Source organism: Microtus oregoni, unplaced genomic scaffold (genome assembly GCF_018167655.1).
Source record: "Microtus oregoni isolate MIOR12 unplaced genomic scaffold, Mior012 000012F_ref0000307, whole genome shotgun sequence".
Lineage (NCBI taxonomy): Eukaryota > Metazoa > Chordata > Mammalia > Rodentia > Cricetidae > Microtus > Microtus oregoni.
The window spans coordinates 15,147,887-15,169,762 of record NW_024543071.1 but is presented as its reverse complement, the minus strand read 5'-3'; the positions used below and the strand labels follow the sequence as shown (position 1 = coordinate 15,169,762).

The following is a 21,876-nucleotide window of genomic DNA, read 5'->3' as shown; positions in this document are numbered from 1 at the left end:
CATGAGGGTACGTCTCAGTGGGTCCCTTGTTCGCTCGTGTCTTCTTGTCAGCCTTATTTTCTCAGTTGTTCCCCCTGCCGAGTTGTGTGTTCCCAACCAGCTGCCAGCCCTCCTCTAGCGCTATGGGGATGCGAAGAAGCCAAGCCGGCCTCTGGACACAGGCTCACCAGTGGCATTGGGCATAGTTGTCTCTCTCAAGTTCCAGCACGGACCTCACTTTCCGGAATGCCATCTTCCCTGATTTATAGCACTACCCCCCTCCCCGCCCCCAACATTCCCAGCCAACTGGGAAGGTAAAATAAAGTAATAAACCAGGTCAGTTTCTCAAGTCTTCATTGCTATTGCCTTCCTTTTTCCTCTCAGCTTTTCTGCCTCTTTCTCTTTGCCACTTGCAAAGAGAAGAGAAGGTTCTTTGTTTTCCAGCAGATTTAGGGAGCTTCTGAAAGGTTTGGGAACTCAGGTGAGGATGCAGAGGAGAAAAGAGATGTCTCCCTCACGAAGCCACCTCCTTTTGTGAAGGCAGGGCCAGCATTGCACAGGGCTCCCTAGTCCAGGACTCAGATTTACTTTTCAAACAGCTGAGTCAGTGAACTGTGGTAGGTACTCCTCTGCACAGCTGGAACAGGCTGCTGTGGTGTAAGGCCCTCGGGAAGAACACTCCCATTTCTAGGAGAGGCCTTAGGTGTACACAAAGGAGGTGGCCAAGAAGTAGGCTTTTAAACCAGGAAGAGAGATAGATGGCAGGCAAGGGACACTTTCATAAAGCTCCTCATCCTAGATTGGCTCTTGTTCCTCTACAGGGGAAGGGGGCCATAGTTGTCTGAACCCAGCCAGCCTCTGTCAGGTCCAGGAGACTCAAAGGTCCCTTTTGCACACAGATCAACACCTGGATCAATTTAAGAGATGAAGGGGAAAAAGACACTAAAGAGACTGTACCACACAAATCCATTTTTAATAGCTTTGATTTGCCACCAGCTCCAGATCCAGCTGCTCTGGGGTTTATCACCATGGAAAATACTAGAAACCTCAGGTCAAGTTATCCATCCAGTGACCAATGATCAGAGATGACCCAACCTACATCTATGCATGTCAGTCTGTTGCTGAATTCTCTAGAACTAGCACACTTCTGCTCAAACAGAACTCTGGCTCCCAGGGAGGGCAAGTATCCCCAAGAGAGACGCTAAATGCACAGGCACTCAGCCTCCCTCTGAACCCACCAGCTGCATGCCTCCTGCCATCTACAAAACTTTAGATCGGGTGCATGGAGGACCTCAGAGCAGCGGTTATTCCTGCGGCTGCTGTGGGGAAGGAAAAGGCCCTGTAGGGCTTCCATGGAGACTATTGAGAGAGAAGCCACAGGCCAACTTCATGAAGGTGGGATGTGCCCAAGACCCAGCTAGAATATGGCTAGACAAAATGGAGGTCCTAGGCATAAGGCTCACCTAGCCTGTTCCAGCACCCGCTCCCTAAACTCCCTAACCCGGACAGGTTCTCTCCCTCCCAGCACCAGACCACAGCAGGAACAGACTCCTCCCTAGAGGAAATTCTTAGGCAGGCAGAATGTAAACAACAGCAGGGTGAGGGGGTGGAGCACGTGGAGGGGGAGCTCGTCTCTAGGCTCCCATTGGAGGGGGTGGTGGGGAGGGGGAGCTGCTGGAAAGGGAACCAGCAAAGTAGGCACCTTGAGGGCTGCAGAAAACCTGTCAATGTTTATTTCACACATACTCTTTTAAGACAGTTTAAAACAGACTGGAAACGAAAGGCTAAAGTTGTGGGCCTATTGTGCTGATGAGTCAACGGTTGGAAGGCAAGGAAAAGTGAACAGGTACTCCTGGTGCCAAAACCAAATCCAGAGAGTGGAGGTCGGAGTACAGCACCAGGCAGATTCCAATCTCCAGTTTCTCTGAAGCATCAAGTTTGAATTTAGAAAACAGAAAAAAGGCGCCATCCCTGACCTACTCTATGCTTGGGCAGAAGACTGGACACACTGCAGCAGGGGCAGGGGCCTCGCTCAGCTCCAGGTCCAAAAAGGGAACAGGATGTGGCATCATAGCCAAAACCAGCTGCTGGCCTTCAGAGTGTTGGCATCAGCTGAGGCCTGCTCCACCAGCACCTGAATAATCAATCAGAAGCCAGAACCTGGAACCCCAGCTGGAGTCATGAGGCAGTACCCCGTGAATGCAGCCCAGAAGCCCCGCATTTCTGCATGCCTTTTCTGTTGCCCGCCCATTTCTCCCCAAATAAGATCACCCTGGGCTTGCCCCAGCTGTCCAAGCTCACTGAAGACTCTCGCTGTCTCTGCTTCTCTCCAACCTTGAAGGCAGTCCCCACTCCCTGTGCTTGCCCTCCAGCCCAGGAGCCTCATGAGTAGGGGCAGTCAATGGCTCTTAGGCAGTGCAGTCTCAGGAGATGGTAGAGAATTCCTTCAGGAGGGCTTCCTGGCTGAGTGTGTGGAAGGCCAGGTTCCTCCGGACGTTGGTACTAATGGATCGAACCTGGGAAGGTGGAAGGGCAGAGGCAGAGAGAACAGTCCATTACAAACAGCAGAGGGCACTGTCTGAGGCTCTGCGTGGCCAGGAGAAAGATCTGTGTCTTTCTCCCAAGTCTAGCTGGCTTCATGAGGAAATTTAGCTTGTCCATGGAAATATGTCTGTACTTTCGTGAGGAACAAACCAACCAGGGAGGGGAAGAATGTGCTGTTTGCCTTAGTCCCCAGAGGCCAGGGGGCATTTCTTTCATTTCTGCTTTGCTCTAAGAAAGGAAGTGGAGTCATGAGGCAGGAAGCAGGGCCACTGCAGGCAAAGCCAGCTCTTTAGCTCCTAACTCCTCCCCTGTGCCAGAGGTGCAGCCAGGAGTGAGGGAAAGTGCCAAAGGCCTCAAAGGACAGCGCCTGCCTGTGATCCCGGCACTCAGGAGGCTGAGGAAGGAGGACCACTGCAAGCCCCAGGCCAGTCAAGACTATATGGTGAGATACTGTATTGAGAGAGAGACTCTAAGTCTCCTTTTTAACCCTCTCCATAACCTAAAGACAGTCTCTATTTGCTGCCGGTGCCCAGTGGTCCCCACACTAATGTAAAGACCACATTCACCTTGTTACAAACGCTGTTCCTACTCTCTTTACACGATGGCTTTTTTCGGGGGGGGGGGCAGTTTCGGGACAAGGTTTCTCTATAGCTTTGGAGCCTGTCCTGGAACTCTCTCTGTAGACTAGGCTGGCCTCAAACTCACAGAGATCCACCTGCCTCTGCCTCCCGAGTGCTGGGATTAAAGGTGTGTGCCACCACTGCCTGGTCACGATGGCTTTCTTGTTCACAACTAACTCGCCACAGAAAAATCCTGAGGTGTTTCATGTCCCAGTTAGAGCTGGGCTGTCACGATCTGGCATCAGAACCATGCACAGACTCGGTGCATTAACTGAAAGCTTCGCTGGTGCAAGCCTGGCAAGTGGGTTTAGAGCCTTCGTGTAATGTCAGCCACTGCCAGGGTCTGTGTCAGCCAAGCAGGCAGTGGAGCGGCAGGGAAGCAGGACTTTTCTTAGCAGCTCTGAGTACAGAACAGGAAGGGAAAAGGAGAGGTCAGCTTGGAGCTCTGCTGGGAGGGGCCGGGGATACTGGGAGTGGAGCTGTGGAAGGGGACTCAGGCCAACACCAGCTAGGGAGTGAGGAAGGAGTGACTGCAGAAGGACCAGTTGCTCTCATGAATTGCTCTAAGGACAGGAACAGGGTAAAACATCATGGCTGGCACTGGCCAACACATGCCAGACCTCAGGCCCAGCTGCAGCTGTGTAAGGTGTTCTCTGTGGCTGCAGACAAGGTGGGTAAGGCTGCCTTGGAATATCTGCCTCTCACTGCCTCATTCCAAAATGCTTTGGAGAAGTTACATGCAGACCCTCTAATTTTATTATCTAGCAGGCTGCAGTCACACCCTAGATATAGAGCAGATCCCAGTGTCCAGAACGCCCCCCCAGAGACACAGGTGGAGCTGGGAATGGGCACTCACCAGCTCTTTGAAGAAGGCAGCTTCCTTGTGTTGCTCGGAGTAGCGCTCATACTGGTCCAGGCCATCTTGTAGCTTCAGTGTGAGTGTGTCATAGTTGGCTCGAACCACCTCTAGTACCTGAAGAAAGTCAAGGGCCAAACAGGGTCTCAGTCCCTGGCAAGAATGTTTATATAAAGCAAGGAGGCAGGATGGCAGGGAGCAATCCTTCTGGTTTATGAGATCTTCTCCCATACTGCTTCCTTTTTGAGAAAGAAATGTATCTTGTGTAGTTGAGGCTGGACTTGAATTCTTCAGCCTCTGACCACTGCCTCCTAAGCGCTGAGGTTATAGGCATGCGCCGCCCTGCCCAGCTTCTGGGACCACTTTTGAATCTTTTCCATTCCCTACCTTTTCTGAGCAGCCCAGCATGGACACCGAGGCCGTGTGCCCTGGGTATGGTCGCCAGTGTCCCTGACATCACCATGCACCCTCAGCCCCCGCGTCCTCTAGCCAGGCTGTCCTGGGTGCTGAGCAGAGCTTTCTGCCAATGGCTTACTGCTTCTCCCTTTCTGGAAACCACATTTCTTCAGTCCTGGGATGTTCCTCAGCACCATCTGCCACTTGTTTTCATCCCACAGTGCCAACCCGGCCTTCATATCCATCTCTTGGAACAAACTTTTGGGCATTCAAGCATTGAGGTACAGTGGACACTCAAGAATAAGCTGCAACTGTTATTCTGATGGGGAACAGGGTGTCTCTCTCCTCAACAATGCTGCTCTGACATTTTAAAATTTATTTATCTTTATTTTATGTGGACTTTTCTTATGTGTTTTGCTTGCATGTATGTCTGTGTGAAGGTGTCGGATCCCCTAGAACTGGAATTACAGACAGTTGTGAGCTGCCATGTGGGTGCTGGGAATTGAATTTAGGTCCTCTGGAAGAGCAGCCAGTGCTCTTAACCACTGAGCCATCTCTCCAGCCCGACTTTTGTTTTTTTGAGACAAGGTCTTGTTATATAGTCTAGGCCAGCCTGGAACTCACTACAGAGCTCAGTTTGAACTACAACTTCATCTTCCTGTCTCACCTCCTGACATATCTGCAACCTCACCTGACCTGACTCTCTGTGGGGTGAAGATTCAAAATTCAGCTGACCTTGGGAATCCTGGATATCTGAGCTTAATATTAATAAAAAAGGAACCCCAGGCAAGCAGCTCCTGAGACACTGATTCAGGCAAGGGGCAGGACAGGGGCAGGTGGAAGCAGAGGCACTAGACCAAGTTAGCAGGAAAGAAGGAGTGGGTAGAAAAGTGGTTGCGCACTCTGGTAACCTGATTGCAGGAAGACCATGACATCAAGGACAACCTTGCTCACAGGGAACTGGGAGGGTAAGTGTGAGGGCATTGGCCTGAGAGAAGGCAGGAGGCAAAGGGACCAGTCGGGGTCAGACACACTATGGACCAAGGCTGGCCCCTGGGACAGAAGGTCACCTCTGGGCTGTTTTCCTTTCTAGACCAAAGTTAACCTTACTTGGGAGCAAATGCTCCTTTCTGCCCAAGTTCCCAAGGAGACGAAGAACTGGAGACACTGAGCGGGGCTGTGTCCTGGGCTTCAAGAGGCAGCAAAGGCAAAGGCCTGACGCTTCTTTCTCCTAACCACTCCACCAGTGTCCCACAGGGTAGGCTGTCTGCTCTGCTTCCAGCTCCATAAGCATGGGGACTGGGACCAGCAATGGCAGGCACAAGGGCAATCCAGTCCTCTCATGCTTGTGGGCAGCATTCATAGCTAAACACCTAGCCAGGGTCTTGACTCAAGGCCAAAAAAGAGCAAAATTCCTCCAAGACGGTGCCAGTTCCTAAGAACCAGGTGAAACTGAGTAATTCATGCGTACCTAAATCCTACAAGCTGCGCGGTCTCAGCAGTGCCTATAATCTAACACCTTGGGTAGTCTTCCCTGAGGGGAGTCAGGTACCAAATGACAAAATCACACTAAAGCCAGTTGCTAAAAAAAGGTGCAGCCCAGGAGGAGATGACTGTACCCCAGTGTACCAACTGGACCCCAGAGCCTCAACCTCGGAAGCTCTCAGGATCACCTGGCTATGCTCCTCTCGCTGTCAGATCAGCAGGCTCTGCTGCCCCCTGCGCCACCACTGCTCATTTACTTTTGATGTAAGAAGACAGAGACGCTCTCTGCCCAGGTCTGGGTTGGGCACACTCAGGGACTCTCGCATGCTGTAGAGAAGACATTTATTCAAGCCTCACTACTGACCTGGGTCACGGCAAAGGTGGCACTCATGCAACCTCTGCATCTGGCTTCCTGCCAACCCCAGTGGCCCCTCCTAGACTGAGTTCCTTCTCTGGAGAGCTCTGTAGCTCAGGTCTTGGCTTGCAATCCCCTGCCTCAGACACCTGAGCAGCTGGGATTATAGGCCTGTGTCACCAGGCTGAACTCAGACTCCCTTTTAAACTATCCCAGTTAAGTGCAAAGGTACTCACCGTTACGCCTAGCACTAGGGAGGCAGAAAGAGATGTATGCCTCTGTGAATCTGAGGCCAGTGTCTCCTTAGTGAGCTCTGCGCCAGCTCGGGTCACACAGTGAGACCCTGGCTCGGAACAACACCACATAAATATAACTAGCCTCTTTTCTAAACACAGGCCACCTTTTTTCATCAGGTGCTGGCTGGGGTTGAGGCTTCCTAGATCCATACCTACAATTCAGTCCACAGTAGCTCAGAGTAGGAAAACTACCCACTAGTCATGTTTTCTAAGGCATCCTCACAAACCATGATGACCCCATGCAGCCAGGACACCGGATGCTAGGAAAGCTTTGAGAGTAACTGAAGCTCTTATTAATAACGATGGTAGCACTGTCTTATTAATAACGACTCCAGCACTCTCGGTACAAGCATTCAGATAACAGCTGACATCGACTGTGTATGTGAGTGTATGTGGTAGATGCACAGGTGTTATGTAGGGGGAACGCAAACCTGTGTGTGCGCGTGTGTGCATGCATGCAGGCTGAAGACGGTATCAGGCGCTCGACTCTATCACATTCAGCTTTATCTCCTTGAGGTCTCTGAACCTAGCGTTTGGCTGGTGGCTCGTGTCACAGTGAGCATCCTGTCTGCCCCTCACAGCACCGGGGTTACAGGTGTACATAGAGCCATGACTGGATTTTTTGTTTTTTTCTTCCTTCCTTCCTTCCTTCCTTCCTTCCTTCCTTCTTTTCTTTTCTTTTTTAGAAACAGGGTTTCTCTGTGTAGCTTTGTAACTTGTCCTGCCTGGAACTAGCTCTGTAAACTCTGTAAACCAGGCTGGCCTTGAACACACTAAGATCTGCCTGCCTCTGCCTCCAAAGTGCCTCCCATGCACCACCACCATCACCTGGCTATGCCTGTTTTTTTAAGTAAATGTACAGAATTTAAACTTTGTTCTTCATGCTTGCAGAGCAAGCACCTGCTCCGAGTCCTTTCCTCAGCCCCAACACCTGTCACCTTTGAGCCTCCCCTCCTGGCCAGGAAATGTAACTTGAATCTCCTTTCTAAAATGACCCAGCAATAAAGGTGTTGAGCACCTTGAAGCTCCTGTAGTCGATAGAAACATCGCCATACCAAATGACTACACAGCCACAGCGAGAGCCCTGTGTCTCAAGAGCGGCTCCTTTCACAGGAAGAACCCATTTGGAGAGTCTCATGCTCTGCCGACTGAACTAGCCAGGCGTTGGGAGTAGCTATTTTAAATCCTCCCAAAGGTACTATAGTCTCCATGATTCTCTACCACAAAGGGATGTTTAGATTCCGTGGAAGATGTGACAAACGGCCTCAGTTTCAAAGGCCTCATGGCTGATTTGCTTGAAAACAGTGCCTCAAAAAAGCCAACAGAAAGCAACCTAGGCAGGATGGGTGAGGAGGGGGACCTAACCACTTGGTCCTTGTGTCCAGAGACAATGGCGTGAGAAAATAGCAAAGTCATTAGGAACATGGACGTCGAGGTCACAGATCTGCATTTTGGCTCCACATTAAGCACCAATTAACTATCTAAAGTCATTATGAGTTTCTGGTCTTTTGGACTCGGTTTGCATGCCTGTGACCTCGTCAGCTGGTGTGAAGTGACACGAGACAGTGGCTCCCCAGTATCTGGCACACAGCGAATGGCAAATAAACAGTTACTAATTTTTTTTTTTTTTTCGAGACAGGGTTTCTCTGTGGCTTTGGAGCCTGTCCTGGAACTAGCTCTGTAGACCAGGGTGGTCTTGAAATCACAGAGATCCACCTGCCTCTGCCTCCCGAGTGCTGGGATTAAAGGCGTGCGCCACCATCGCCCGGCTAACAGTTACTAATTTTATAGGGAAAACTTTCTGGAGACAAGAGGCTTCGGAATGTTTTTGCTGTCCCCAGATAACCCTAACACAGGTCAGGAGTAAGGCCTCATGCATCTTCACCCAGCTGCCGGTGACTATCCTGCTGCGGACACTGGATTCTCTTGTGCAACGCAAACGCAAGCCAGACCACAGGCCAGAAGTCAGAATCCGAGAACCTGCTGCCAAGGCTGCTAAACCTCGTAGTGCAAGGGGTACAGGTTCTGTGAAAGAAAAGTTGAGCAGATAGGCCCATAGATGCCTGGCTCTGCACAGTGAAGGCTGTGGTTTTTCTGTGTTTTCACTTCTTTGTTTTCTAAGACAGGGTTTCTCTGTGTAGCCCTGACTGTACTGTGTCCCAGGTCCGAGATGATGCCAGATGTGCGGTGCTGGCCGTGCTAAACCTGGGTATGGGGACACATACTTGCAAATGTAGTCTACTTACTTAGGTAGAGACAGGAGGGTCAGGAATTCAGGGCCACCCTCACCTGTCTATAGAATTCCAGGCCAGCCTGGCCTACGAGAGAAGACCTTGTCTCAAAAACAGAGAAACTTGGGAGACCACCCTTAATGAGTTACAGACAAAAAGTGACTAGGGCTGGTATTCTGGACAGTAGAAGCTGGAGATTCATGAGTCTTTAAGCTTCGGTTGGTTTTTAGGCCTCAGTCAACCCTTTGCAAGGCCTGGGACAGGAGTTAGGAGGATTTGGCACCAAGCCGGTGACTGTTCATGTCTCAAGGTCAGAGTCTGTTCTCACAGACCAGCATCATGTGATCGGCTTCCTCACAGTTCTGATCTAACATCTGTCAGTCCTTAATCCTACAAGACATCAGCTCAGGATGCTGTGGAATAGATTAAGTTAAAAGGGAATTAAAGTGGGGAGGCTTTTCAGAGGATCCACTGTCCGGCCGTGTCGTCTCCCCACCCCTAGTGTGTGGTTCACACTGGGGCTGCTTTACAGGTTCACACTCCAGTAGACGTTCACTCACTAGCTAAGAGATTTTTCTCAAAGATTGCCTGACATTGCCGAAATTCTTTCTCTGGATCCACTCCAGGATTGAGATGCTTGTCAACTCTAGCAAGAGCTTGAAGAGGAACATAAGCTTCATCTTCCCTAGTCTCTCTAAGGATTCCTCACTGGTCATGTCTCCCAGTGGGGAAGGATCTCTTCCTACAGATGCAGCATGCATTCCCATCTGCCATGTCACCAGCCTAAGAATTCAGTGCCTTCCTTACAGTTAAACAGTAGCCAGGGGCTGGACAGTTCATAAGGGAGATTCTGATAAGAGAAAGCAAATGACGATTCTTTCCCTAGAATTCACATTTAAGGTTCCAAATTAAGGGCAGGTTAAGGCTATTTGAGCACTGAAAAGGCATTGTATGAGTGAGACTCTGGCTAATGGGTCTAGCTGCTCATGGGTACTGAAAAAAAAAAAAGTTTCAGTCAACAGCCGTGCCTGGGAAAATAGAGCTGCAGTTTAGAACACGAGAACACGGTTCAAAGGGCCAGCGTCTACTCAGGGTAAAGGCAACTCCTCAAAGCTGTGCTCTGACCCTCACAGGGTGCCGTAGCGTGTGCATGCCAGTTTTCTTGTTTCCTTTGTTTCGGAGACATCCCTGGCCTGGAGCTTACTATGTAGATCAAACTGGCCTCAAACACAGAAGCTGCTTGCCTGCTGGAGTCAAAGGCACACACTACCACACTTGGTCCAGCTTTCTTATCATGTGGTAACATACTTCATCAGCACTGTGCTGACACACCAGTGCTTAGTAACCGGAACTGTTCCTACTGTTTCTTTCACCTGCTTGAACCTATGGCTATTTTTTTAGGGCCTGAAGTTCCCTTCCAGCCCATTCATAAACAACCTCCCCACGAAGACACCTCTACTTCACAGGTTTCCCAAGGAGAGATTTGTTGGCAGGGCCTCTCTTGGGGCAACACACGCGTGACTGCTACCATCAATTTCCTCACTGGAAATTGCCATGAGTGGATGTGTTACAATCCGAAGAGTACCAGTTACGGTGTGGCTTCCTCACACTGCCTAACAGAGCCCAAGGAACAGTAAACACTCAACAAGCTTGCAGAATTAATTTAGTAACACAGGCTCAACTAAAAAGGAAAGGAATCTCTCATTAGGGTCACATGGTAAGATTAGAATTGTCCCTGACACCTCACACTGGGCACTGTTCTCAGCACTGATAGAAAGCTTCTACAGCCTCAGAGCAAGTCCGCCTCATGGAGCCAACAAGAAAAGTGGGAAACCAAACGCCTGTGGAGCTCAGCAGGGTCAGGTGGGAAACAATGCACGGCCATGAGGTTGAGCAGCTGCTGCACAACACCTGGGATGGCTTAGAGTGGCCTCGAACTCCGGGTGAGGCTGTCTTTGAACTCCTGATGCCTTCCTATTCCGCTGAAATCACAGTCATGTAACACTGCCTGGCTGCACATCTTTGAAGGCAGGGGAAACAAAGGGGCTTACCTACTGTGACATGTAGAGGTCAGAGGGTGACTTGTTTGAATCCTAGGGACCAAACTCCAGCCATTAGCCTCAGTGGCAAGAGTCTCTATCTGCTGACCCTGCAGTGTCCAGCTCCCTTCTCTCTTCAGCACCGGGACAGATAATTCAAAGTGCGACACTCTAGCATGGCAGCACCCTAAAACAGCAGCTTCAGGAAAGGGCACTGACTTGAACAAGTCTGACCCAAACTGCCAGCTGAAGCTCCCATCAGGGACAATCTGAAGGGCAGATTTTCATACACAGAGAATGAGCAAAGGATGGAAAGAAGGGGAGAGAATGTCTCTTTACTCCACACATATGCAAACTATACATTACACTTCTCAGATCAGATCCAGCCCATTCTGCAATGTCCTACTGAGGTGTGCTAGTTAGGGCCAATTTTCACAGCATAAATGCCACTCAGTTGTGCAGAGCACTCATTAGGCGACTGTGCCAACAAGCTAAGCAGACACACGTGGTGATCTTTGAGCAGCTGGGTTCAAATACTTGCTGAGCTATTTTTAGCATTTGTTTACATAGAACAACTAAAGGATTTGCACCTCAAAGGACAAGAACAAACAAGGAGATTCGTGTGTTCCAGGTCTAACTAGTATCTAGAGGAGACTAATAATTACGCAGGGACTGTGCTCTGCGCTGTCTGTCTGTCTGTCTGTCTCTCTCTCTCTCTCTCTCTCTCTGTGTGTGTGTGTGTGTGTGTGTGTGTGTGTGTGTGTAGTGTCTGTCTCTCTTGCCCTCTCTTTAAAAGTATATGAATGTGCTGGGTAGTGGTGCATGCCTTTAATCCCAGCCCCCAGGAGGCAGAGACAGGCAGGTCTCGGTGAGTTCGAGGCCAGCCTGGTCTACAGAGCGCGTTCCAGGACAGGCTCTGTAATGATTCAGCCACACAACATGACTGACACTTCCAGGTTCCAGGGCCACGCATGTGCAATCAAGCCCTCAGGCAGAAGTGCCTAGTGGCTCCAACCCCGTGCGTGACCCATGTGCAGCATGGTTGCACCATCTACATGTGACGCAGCTGCATGAGCCCTTGCAAGCATGCGTGAGCTCTGTCATCTGCATACGACGCAGCCACGTCATCCCCCTGTGCACATGCGCTAGGCAGCCTTTAAAAGCTGGAGGTACCATCTTCACCCTCGCTCTCTCTCTGCACACTGATTCCCCAGGCCTGTACATGCCCCCTCTAATAAACTCCTAAGTGGGTTTGTTGTGTGTTCCGTGTTTCCTTTTCACTTGAGCCAGGTAATTTCAGGCTCCAAAGCTACACAGAAAAACCCTGTCTTGAAAAAAAAATGTGATTTTTATGTGGAGGTGCCTATGGAGGCCAGAAGGCTGTGTGGGATCCCTTGGAGCTCGAGATACGCATCACGCAGCCCATGGGTGCTGGAAACTGAATGTCAGTCTACTGCAGGGGCAGAAAACACTCTTGATCAGAGATCTCTCTAGCCCCACCTTTTAAAATGGTGTGTGTGTGTTTTAAAAGACAGGGTTTCAAGTGTTGGGATTAAAGGTATGTATAATCATACTTAGTTCCCCAACTTTAAACTTTTTTTCTTTTCTTTAAATTATTTTATTCTTTTGATGTATGAGTGTTTGGCCTAAATGTATGTACTATGTGTGTTCAGTACCTTTGGAGACCAGAAGATGGCACTGAATCCCTTAAAATTAAAATTACTGACAGTTGAGAGTCACCATGTGGGTGCTGGGAGCATAACCAGGTCCTCTGCAAGAGCAGTCAGTGTTCTTAACCACTGAGCCATCTCTCCAGCCCCTAATTCTTTTCATTACGTGTGTGTGCGTGTGTGTGTGCGCGCGCTCATGTGCATGCACGTGTGCCTGCCTGGACATGAATGTGCCATGGCCTAAGTGTGGAGGTGAGAGGACAACTTGCAGGAGCTGGCTGTCTCCTTTGATTGTGTGGGTTCTGAGGCTTGGCTGTAAGTGCCTTTATCCACTGAGCCTTCCTGCAAGTTCTATGCTTCTGTTATGTTATATTACATTATGTCATGTCCTTATGAATGTGGCCCAAAATAGTCACAGGACCAAACATGATTAAAAGGACAGAATATGGAGATCTAAGAGCTCTATGTTTCAACTCTCTTCCTGACCAAGAGACAGACAGATACACAAATATGTATGCACATGCACACGCACGCACACACAGCACACACACATGCACATGTGCACGCAGTAAGAAATCGTAAAAATTGCTGGGTGGTGGTGGTACACGCCTTTAATCCCAGCTCTCAGGAGGCAGAGACAGGAGGATCTCTGTGAGTTCGAGGCCAGCCTGGTCTACAAGAACTAGTTCCAGGACATCTAGGGCTATTACACAGAGAAACCCTGTCTCAAAAAAAAAAAAAAAGAAAAAAAGAAATTGTAAAAATAAAAATCCACACTGCGTGTATGTAGGTCAGCCAGACAAGGGAGGTGGGACCTCAAAATAAACAGTTCTCAGAGTGCACAGGACAGAGCGGTATCTGAATTTCAACCCCAACCACAACAGAGTACTGTTTACCCGATATTCAAAATCAGTACCAGGTATTGAGCAGTAGTAGCACACGCCTTTGATCCCAGCATTCAGGAAGCAGGACAGGAAGATCTCTGAGTGTGAGACCAGCCTGGTCTACAATCAAGTTCCAGGACAGCCAAAGCTATATAGAGAAACCGTCTTAAAAAATGAAACAAACAAATACCAGGCAGCTGCACTCTTTATTTTTTTTTCCTCTATGTAGCTTTGGTTATCCTGGAGTTGGCTCTGTAGACCAGGCTGGCCTCGAACTCACAGAGATTCACCTGCCTCTGCCTCCCGAGTGCTGGGATTAAAGGCGTGCGCCACCACCGCTGGCTAGCAGTTCCACTGTTGATGGCAGCACTACATTATGAAGTCTATCTACTTCAAGCCTATCCTTCTGAGGATTAAGAGAAGATTCAGAGGATCACCGTGATCTACAAACAATTCATCTGCCTTCTTGAACAAAGTCCAACACCCGTAAGAAAGCCAGCAGGACTGGGATGATGTCTCAGAGGGTAAAAGTACTGCCACCAAACCTGACAACCTGAGCTCTATCTCTGGGATTCACCTGTTGAAGAAAGAGAGCCAGCTCCCCAAGTTGTTCTCTGACCTTCACCCACAGGCTGTAGCACACGACACACCCTTCACCCAAATAAGCACATGTAAAAAGAACAATACCAGGCTCAGAGAGTCAAATCCCATGATGAAGGAGACAAAGTCCTGAATGTATGTGCAAATAATAACAGAGCTTTGAAAACTTGACAGACTGAAGGAAGAAAACGAGGACAGGCAGTTAGGGTTGCAGAGCCCATAACTGATGGGCGAGGAGACAAACCAGCAGCGACTACAAGACTACCAACCCACTTGCCCTCAAGGGTATTTATAGAAAAGTCTACTCAACAACAGCAGAATACATTCTTCTCAAGGGCACACAGAGCATTCGACAAGACAGACATATGCTGGATCATAAGCCAAATCACAATACATTAAAAGAACTGGAATCACACCAAACTTTTTTTGACCACCAGGGAATTAAATAAGAAATTACTAACAAATATATCTGGAAAATCATCAAATAATAGAAATAAAATGACACATTTCTAAATGTCATAAGAGATATGAGAAAATATTTTGAACTGAATGAAAATGAAAACAGAACATCAGAATTTATGGGATGTTGTTAATCACGAGGAAAACTTAGATCACTCAATCTCAGTGTTAGAAAATGAACATGACATAGGGGGCTGGAGAGAAGGCTCAGGGGTTAAAAAGCACTGACTGCTCTTCCAGAGAACCAGGGTTGAATTCCCAGTACCCACGTGGCAGCTCACAACTGTCTGTAACTCCAGTTCCAGGGGACCTGACATCTTCACAAAGACAAACATGCAGGCAGAATACCAATGCACATAAAATAAATTAAGAAAATAAACATGATCTAAAACTTGATAATCAGTTTCTAACTCAAGTGAAAAAGAAAAGAAAATTAACCCAAAGTGGAGGAAGACAACCTTATAAATTAATACAATAGAAAACAGCAGAAAAATCAGTGAGACAAGAAGCTGATTTACTGAGAAGATTAATAAAATGTATAAACTTCTAGCCAGACTGATAAGAAACAAAAGAGAAAAGGTATACTTTACTCATGTCATAAATGAGAGGACAGCATTTAAACCCTACAGGCATATCAGAGAAAAAGAATATGGCAACCAACTATGGCAATAAATTCTGGTTTATTGTTTTTGGTTTTTCGAGACAGGGTTTCTCTGTGTAGCCCTAGCTGTCCTGGAGTTCACTCTGTAGACCAGGCTGTCCTCAAACTCACAGAGATCTGCCTGAATTGCTGGGATTAAAGGCGTGCACCACCACTGCCCGATATAGCAATAAATTTAACAATGCATATGAACAACTTTCTCAAATTAAACCTGCTGTGCGGCACATACCTATGAGCAGGAGGATCAACACCATCCTCAGCTACACAGGGGTTCCAGGCCACTCTGGAGGACACAAGACCCTTGCTGAGAAATTAATAAAACCGTTACAACCATAAAGGAGAAAACCCCAGGCGGGGCAGGATGGTTCAGCGGGTACAGTGCTTTCCTCCACGCCTGACACCCGAGTGTCACTCTGGGAATTGTTGCGGTTATTCATATACTGTATGAAGATGTGTTGCTGTGATTTGCGTAATAAAAAGCTGAACAGCCAATAGCTAGGAGAGATAAGCAGGACTTCTGGGCAGAGAAAGAAAGAGAGAAGGCATCTGTGTGTGCAGGAGACACCGACCAATGGACATACAGTACAGAGGGGAGGTAAAAAGCCACTGGGTAGAACGTAGGTAATAGAAGCAGGTTGATTTAAATTATAAGAGCTAGCTGGGGACAAGCCTACGATGCCAAGTTTTCATAATGACTAAGTCTCTATGTCATTATTGGGAGCTGGCCAGCCAAGAAAGGCTGACAAGAAAAGTCAGATTACAAGGAAGCACATGGTAAAGGAGAGAACTGACTCCAGCAAGTTGTCCTCAAACCTCCACATGTGTACCATGCATATACATACATGTACACACACAAAAGACATAAATGTAATTTAAAAAACAACGAAGTAGAAAAAACAGACTATATCTAAATCTATTACAGAAACTGAACTATGGGGCTGGAGAGATGACTCAGCAGTTAAGATTCAGGGCTGATCTTCCAGGGGACCTAGGCCCAACACCTAGCACTCACAATTTTAACTCCAGGCTCACGGAATCTAATGCCCTCTTCTGGCCACTGTAGGCACAGCACAGGCATACATTCAGGGAAAACACCGGCACACATAAAAGAATAACATAATAAAATGGATAGTGTATCGTGATCCAGAGCTTCATCTCAGAAGGGGAAAATCTATGTGTTCATCTCACTAGACACAAAGTTATGAGCATCCAGCATCCCAGTTGGGTGGGTACTGTGGTTTAGGAAAGCTAAAAACCACAGAGCTCCTTCCCGAGGTCCCATAAGCAGAAGATGTGCCTGGGAGACACTTGGGAGTCAACTCCAAGTGATGCAACTTTTGTAAGAAGTCGCCCATGCTGGAGAGCACTCTGAGTTCTCTGTGATGGAGCTGCCTGAGGCACCATGTTCTGCACGTGACCCTAACAGGAAACCCATTGGTTTACCAAGCTAGACCTGGGTGGACCTGCTGGTCTGTTGTGTCTCACTTGGGTTGAGTATACACTTGTTTGTGTCTCCCGAGGGAAAGTCATACACAAAGCACACTGTAGGAAGGTCTATAGGAGACAAGTCACATCTGTAATAACGCAAATACAAGTGTTTGCTATGGCACAGACACAGAGTAAAATTAGTCTGCAGGGTAGTGTGATGTTCTGGGGTAATGAAGATGTTTCATAAGTCTTCAGTGGTGTGCTTTTTTGTGTGGCTGTATTTGTGCACAGGTATGTGCCAGAGATCAACACTAGGTCCACCTTGCTTTGTGACACAGACTCTCATCACTGGGACCCAGGAATCCTGACACGGGAAGGCTCACTGACCAGCAAGCCGTCCATGCTGAGGTTAGAAGCAGACATCACTACACCTGGGTTTTTAGGTAGGTGCTGGGTATCAAACACGGGTTTTCATTCATGTGCAGCAAATACTTTAGGACCTAATCTCTGTGCTCTGCCTAACTTCTAAAAAATAATTTACTCAGATAATATGATTTCAAGACCAAATTAACACCTGAGAAGATTATTTAGTTACTTTTGTGTGTGTGTGTGTGTGTTCTCTCTTTCTACCATGTGGGTCATCATGGGGTAGAGCTAAAGTCATCAGACTTGGCACGAGAACCTTTATCTGTTGAGCCATCTCATGACTCCCTTTTGCTTTTGTTTCTTTAACTTCTGCCAATCCTTTGCTCGGCCTCCTCAGAGCTGCAGCTGCAGACAGTCACAGCCTAGAGGAGATGCTCCGCATCTGGACTGCAGTAGCTGGTTACACACTGCGTTGTATACTTCAACAAAGTTGAATAAAAATAAATTTTTCAGTAAACTGCCATGACTAGTATGAAAATGTACACAGCCTCAGGTGAAAGCTTGCCTTTTGTTTTGTCATTATTCCACTGCAGGTTTAGACAAGAATGCTTGGGATTGGTATGTGGTTCAAGTTCTCGATATTTCAATAGTGAGAGGATCCTTTTCCTTTTGTACCTCCTTCTATCTCTGGACCACCCCACAGTCTTCCCTGATGAATCAATGGTGTCTAGAATGCTGTCCAATGGGGCACTAGTCAGATGAAACTTGACTATCGCTTGTACTTGCCTGGACCTGACACACAGGATCCCTTCTCAAGCTCAGAAATGTACAAACTCCTACCTTTAATATTGTCAGTAAAGGTCCTGCTTTTGCCTTTTCCGTAAAACCGAGGAAATGGTTATTGTCCTGGATGATCATGGCTCTTCAGGAGGAAACTCACTCCAAGTTTCAGTCAATTGTTTGTGGAATTGTAAAGACGCCACAGTTCATGGGAGGTTTGAGAATAGGTAGGTTTATGATGTGGGATTCCCCTCTGTATGCTCTGAATACCACTGGAGAATAAAGAAACTGCCTTGGCCTGTTGATAGGGCAAAATTTAGGTAAGCGGGGAAAACTAAACAGCATGCTGGAAGAAAGGAGTCAGAGTGAGGGAGAAGCCATGTAGCCCCGCTGGAAACAGACATGTTGAAACTTTACCCAGCAAACCACAGCCTTGTGGTGATACAAAGATTAATGGAGATAGGTTAATTTAAGATAAGAGTTAGCCAATAAGCTAGAGCAAATGGGCCATGCAGTGATTTAAATAACATAGTTTCTGTGTTGTTATTTTGGGGCTGAGCAGCCGGGGACGAACAAGCGGCCTTCTGACAACAGCTACTCATGATTCTTAGGCTCATATGTGGTCCGGAGGAGCTGAAGCATCATTCCAAACACAGCTACTGAGAGGTCCACAGGAATACACACCCTGCAGCAAAGGTCTAACACCAAAGTAGTGATCTGAAGCCAGGCACGGAGGCCTGTGCCTACATTCCTAGCACTTGGGAGGTGTCCGCAGGAAGATCAGTTCAAAGCCAGCTTTGACTATATAGCAAATTCCAGGTCAACCTGAGACGAGGCAGAGGCACCATGTCAAAGAAAAGGAGGGAGGGAGGGAGGGAGGGAGGGAGAGAGGGAGGGAGGGAGGAACGAAGGGCCACATTGGGCAGGGTGCACATTTGTGACACTTGGGAAGAGGATGCACAAGGTCACAAACCAGTTTAAACTGGTGTTGTCTACCTACTAAGTTCTCATCTCAAAAGAGAAAAATCCCCAAACAGTAGTGCTGCAAACCCTGTGCTCCTCAAGGACAGGTGCAGCTCTGGAGTGCATTTGGCTCCTAGATTGATTGGTACAAGTACTTCTGTACTCTCTGCACAAAGAAATCTGGGAAGAGTCAGCCTAGGCAGGCATACAGTTCCTGTCCTGTACCAAAGAGTCCTGAGAGTTTCCTTCAGAGGTAAGAACTGGCTGGAAAAGAAAAAAAAGAAAGAAAAGAATGGGGGGAGCAGCCTATAACACACACACACACAAAAAACAAATCCAAATCCAAAGCCAAGAGCCACACAAAGAACAACCTGTCACAACCCACACACATGCTGGGTATCTGCTCCTCCACTGGGCATTGGAAAGGATTTTCTATCTGAGATAACTCAATTTTCTCCTAGGGAACTATCAGTTAATGTGACTTGTTTGGAAAAAGTGATCCAGAGGGTAGAAGTCCACCTCTTGGCTTCCGGAGAATCAGTGTGTCTGAAAGGCGGCACTTCCTGACTGCAGGCCTCTGCATGCAACATGTATGTACAAGTTGGCTGCTTTTTCTTCTCCCTTCTCTATTTTCATCTCCTATAGTTCAGGAGCAAATCCAATTTTAAAACCAATTTAAGCTGCCCAGTTCTCACCGTCAGACCATGCCTTGCAAGCCTGCTTCCAAGGGGCTTTCTACCGCCTTGAGACTCATTGATCTGGCAGGTTCTGCCTGCCCTTCAGTCAGGGAGACCAGATAATGAACCTCACAGCGGGTGATTAGTGAGAGGCCAGCATTGGTGAAAGGACTGGTGTTGGTGGCTCTCCTTAATTTCCCCGGGCAGTCACCACCTCCCTGACTTACTTGCTCAGGCCAGACAGCCCTGGGACACTTTCTTGGCACTAATTACAGGTGTGACACATGCAGCCCGTGTCAGCATGACATCTAATCATGTTTAGAGGTACTGAGGTAATGGGAGTGGAGGAAACACAGGAACTCCATCAGGCCTTTAGCCTCTGTCCAGATGCAGCCAACAGGCACACGTGTCTGCACTCCCCACCTGAGGTCTCTTTCCTTGCAAACACGTTATTTCAGAAGTATGAAACCCTGAGCTGAAGAAGTCACCATCTCTCGACAGAGACCGTGGTGTACACTATAATCCCAGCACTTGGGAGGCAGAAGCAGGGGGATTAGAAGGCTAGCCTTCTCTGATCCTAACTCAGTAAGTCTCTGCCTCCTTGCCAGGGCTTGCATAACTCCTGCCCCTAACAGTCAGAATCCCATTTGTAAGCTATGCCCAGCTTCCCTTTCAGCTGAGTGACTTATTTTTCAGATTGCAATTACCTCGTGATTATGATTGTTATAAAAACTCAAAATACTGTTATGGGTCCTAAAACTATGTCAAGGAAGAGATGACTTGGCATTTAAGAGCATTGGTTGCTCTTGCAGAGGACCTAGGTTTAGTTCCCAACACCCTCACGGTGGCTCAAAATCAACTGTAACTCCAGTTCCAAGGGTTGTATCATTCTCTTCTGGCCTCCATGGGTACCATGTGTAAACATGGTACACATACATACATACATTATTATAAAATAATAAGGACAAAAATATTTCAAGTCAAATACAACTTTAACAGAGACACAACTTTGCATAAGGGTACTTCCAGTAGCGGGGCTGCTCTGCTGGGCCATCGGGGACAACCCGGTCTGTCCGCAGTCTGCCTGTCACTCCTCGAGCACTGCTCCTTCCATGCACTGACCAGCCGTTCAGGTGGGGGCCACTTCAAAATTCTACATCAACGAAGAAACTTCTGACAATGGCAGACACAATAACAGCCGAGCTCCTCTCCCCCTGCGAGTGACCCCTGCTGTCGCTATCCCCCACGTGGCGCGGTGCAACACGACTTGAGACTTTTGAATAAAACAAATGCACCACCTTAAAAGCAGTTAAGAAGGTGACAGTGGTGCTGTGCGCCTTGGATCCCAGCACTAGGGAGGCAGAGGCAGGTGGATCTCTGAGTTCAAGGCCAGTCTGGTCTAGTCTACAGGCAGAGCTACACAGAGAAACCCTATCTCAAAAAAAAAAAAAAAAGCAGTTAAGATGCTGAACAGAGATATAGTTCAGTTGGTACAATGCTTGCTTAGCATGCAGAAAGCCCTGTGCTGGATCTCTGGTACTGTACCATATAAATGGGGCATGGAAGGCAGCACAATTATAATCAGAGCACTCAATAATAGAGGCAGGAAGATAAGAAGTTCAAGATCATCCTTAGGTGGTATAGAAGGTCCTTTTGTATTTGTGTTGTTTTTATTGTTTAAATAAAGAAACTGCCTTGGCCTTTTGATAGGAAAGAGCTTAGGTAGGCATGGAAAAGAGAACTGAATTCTGGGAGGAAGAAGGCAGTGTGGAAGACACCATGGTTTTCCTGCCCGAGACGGACGCTGGTTAGACTCATGCCGGTAAGCCAGTCAAGTGGTGATACACATTAATGAAGATGGGTTAAACTAATATGTGAGAGTTAGCCAATAAAGGGCTGGAGATAATAGGCCAGGCAGTATTTAAATAAATACAGTTTCTGTGTGGCTATTTCGGGAGTGAGCTAGCCGGGCAGGATGAAACAAAAGGGCCCACTCTCGTACTACACTTAGGTACAAAGTGAATTCAAGGACAGCCTGGGATATAAGTTTCAAGGGGGATTAAACTTTACCGTGATGTGATGTGTGTGTGTGTGTGTGTGTGTGTGCGCGCACGCGCGCATATACACTCTGGAGTTAGCCTGACCTGGTACAATTGTAGCCCTGAACAAACCAGTCTCATTAGTGTACTCACCTATAAAATCTTGTCTAACTTGTAGGATTTCAGTAAATAACATGCAAAAGTACTCCCTCAACAATCATAACGTGCTCTTGTTCTTCTGTGAATTTAAATCTGTTTTAAATCCAAGATACTTCCTTCCCTATGCAGGGTCTCCCCCTGGTCCAGCTGAAAGCATCACCCACAGCACAGGACCTGGATGCTGACTCCCCTGCACCCTTTTCCAGATGCCCGCAGAGTGTGAGCAGTGGGCAGGAGCCGCCCCTTCCTCTGACTCCGTCTTTTCCAGTGAACACACAGCTCCACTGACATGTTTTTTCTGCCCAGCAGGTCAACTGAAATGCCAGAACACAGATAAAGACAGCAGGAAGGTGGGGTCAGACAGCTAATGTCTCATCCCACGTCTGTCC

The 21,876-nt window shown here is 47.9% G+C and overlaps 1 protein-coding gene across 2 annotated transcripts in view; it reads right to left on the bottom strand.

The window, feature by feature from the left end:
* Positions 1–938: 938 nt before the first annotated feature.
* The window catches only part of Armh3 (armadillo like helical domain containing 3), a 190,141-nt gene continuing 169,203 nt past the window's right edge, over positions 939–21,876 (bottom strand). For both annotated transcript variants that reach the window (XM_041662014.1, XM_041662015.1), the window contains 2 exons: positions 4,000–4,116; positions 939–2,495 (listed from right to left, as the gene is read on the bottom strand). In XM_041662014.1, the coding sequence (XP_041517948.1) occupies positions 2,403–2,495; positions 4,000–4,116 (210 nt within the window). In that variant the 3' untranslated portion in view covers positions 939–2,402. The remainder of the gene's footprint in view (positions 2,496–3,999; positions 4,117–21,876) is intronic.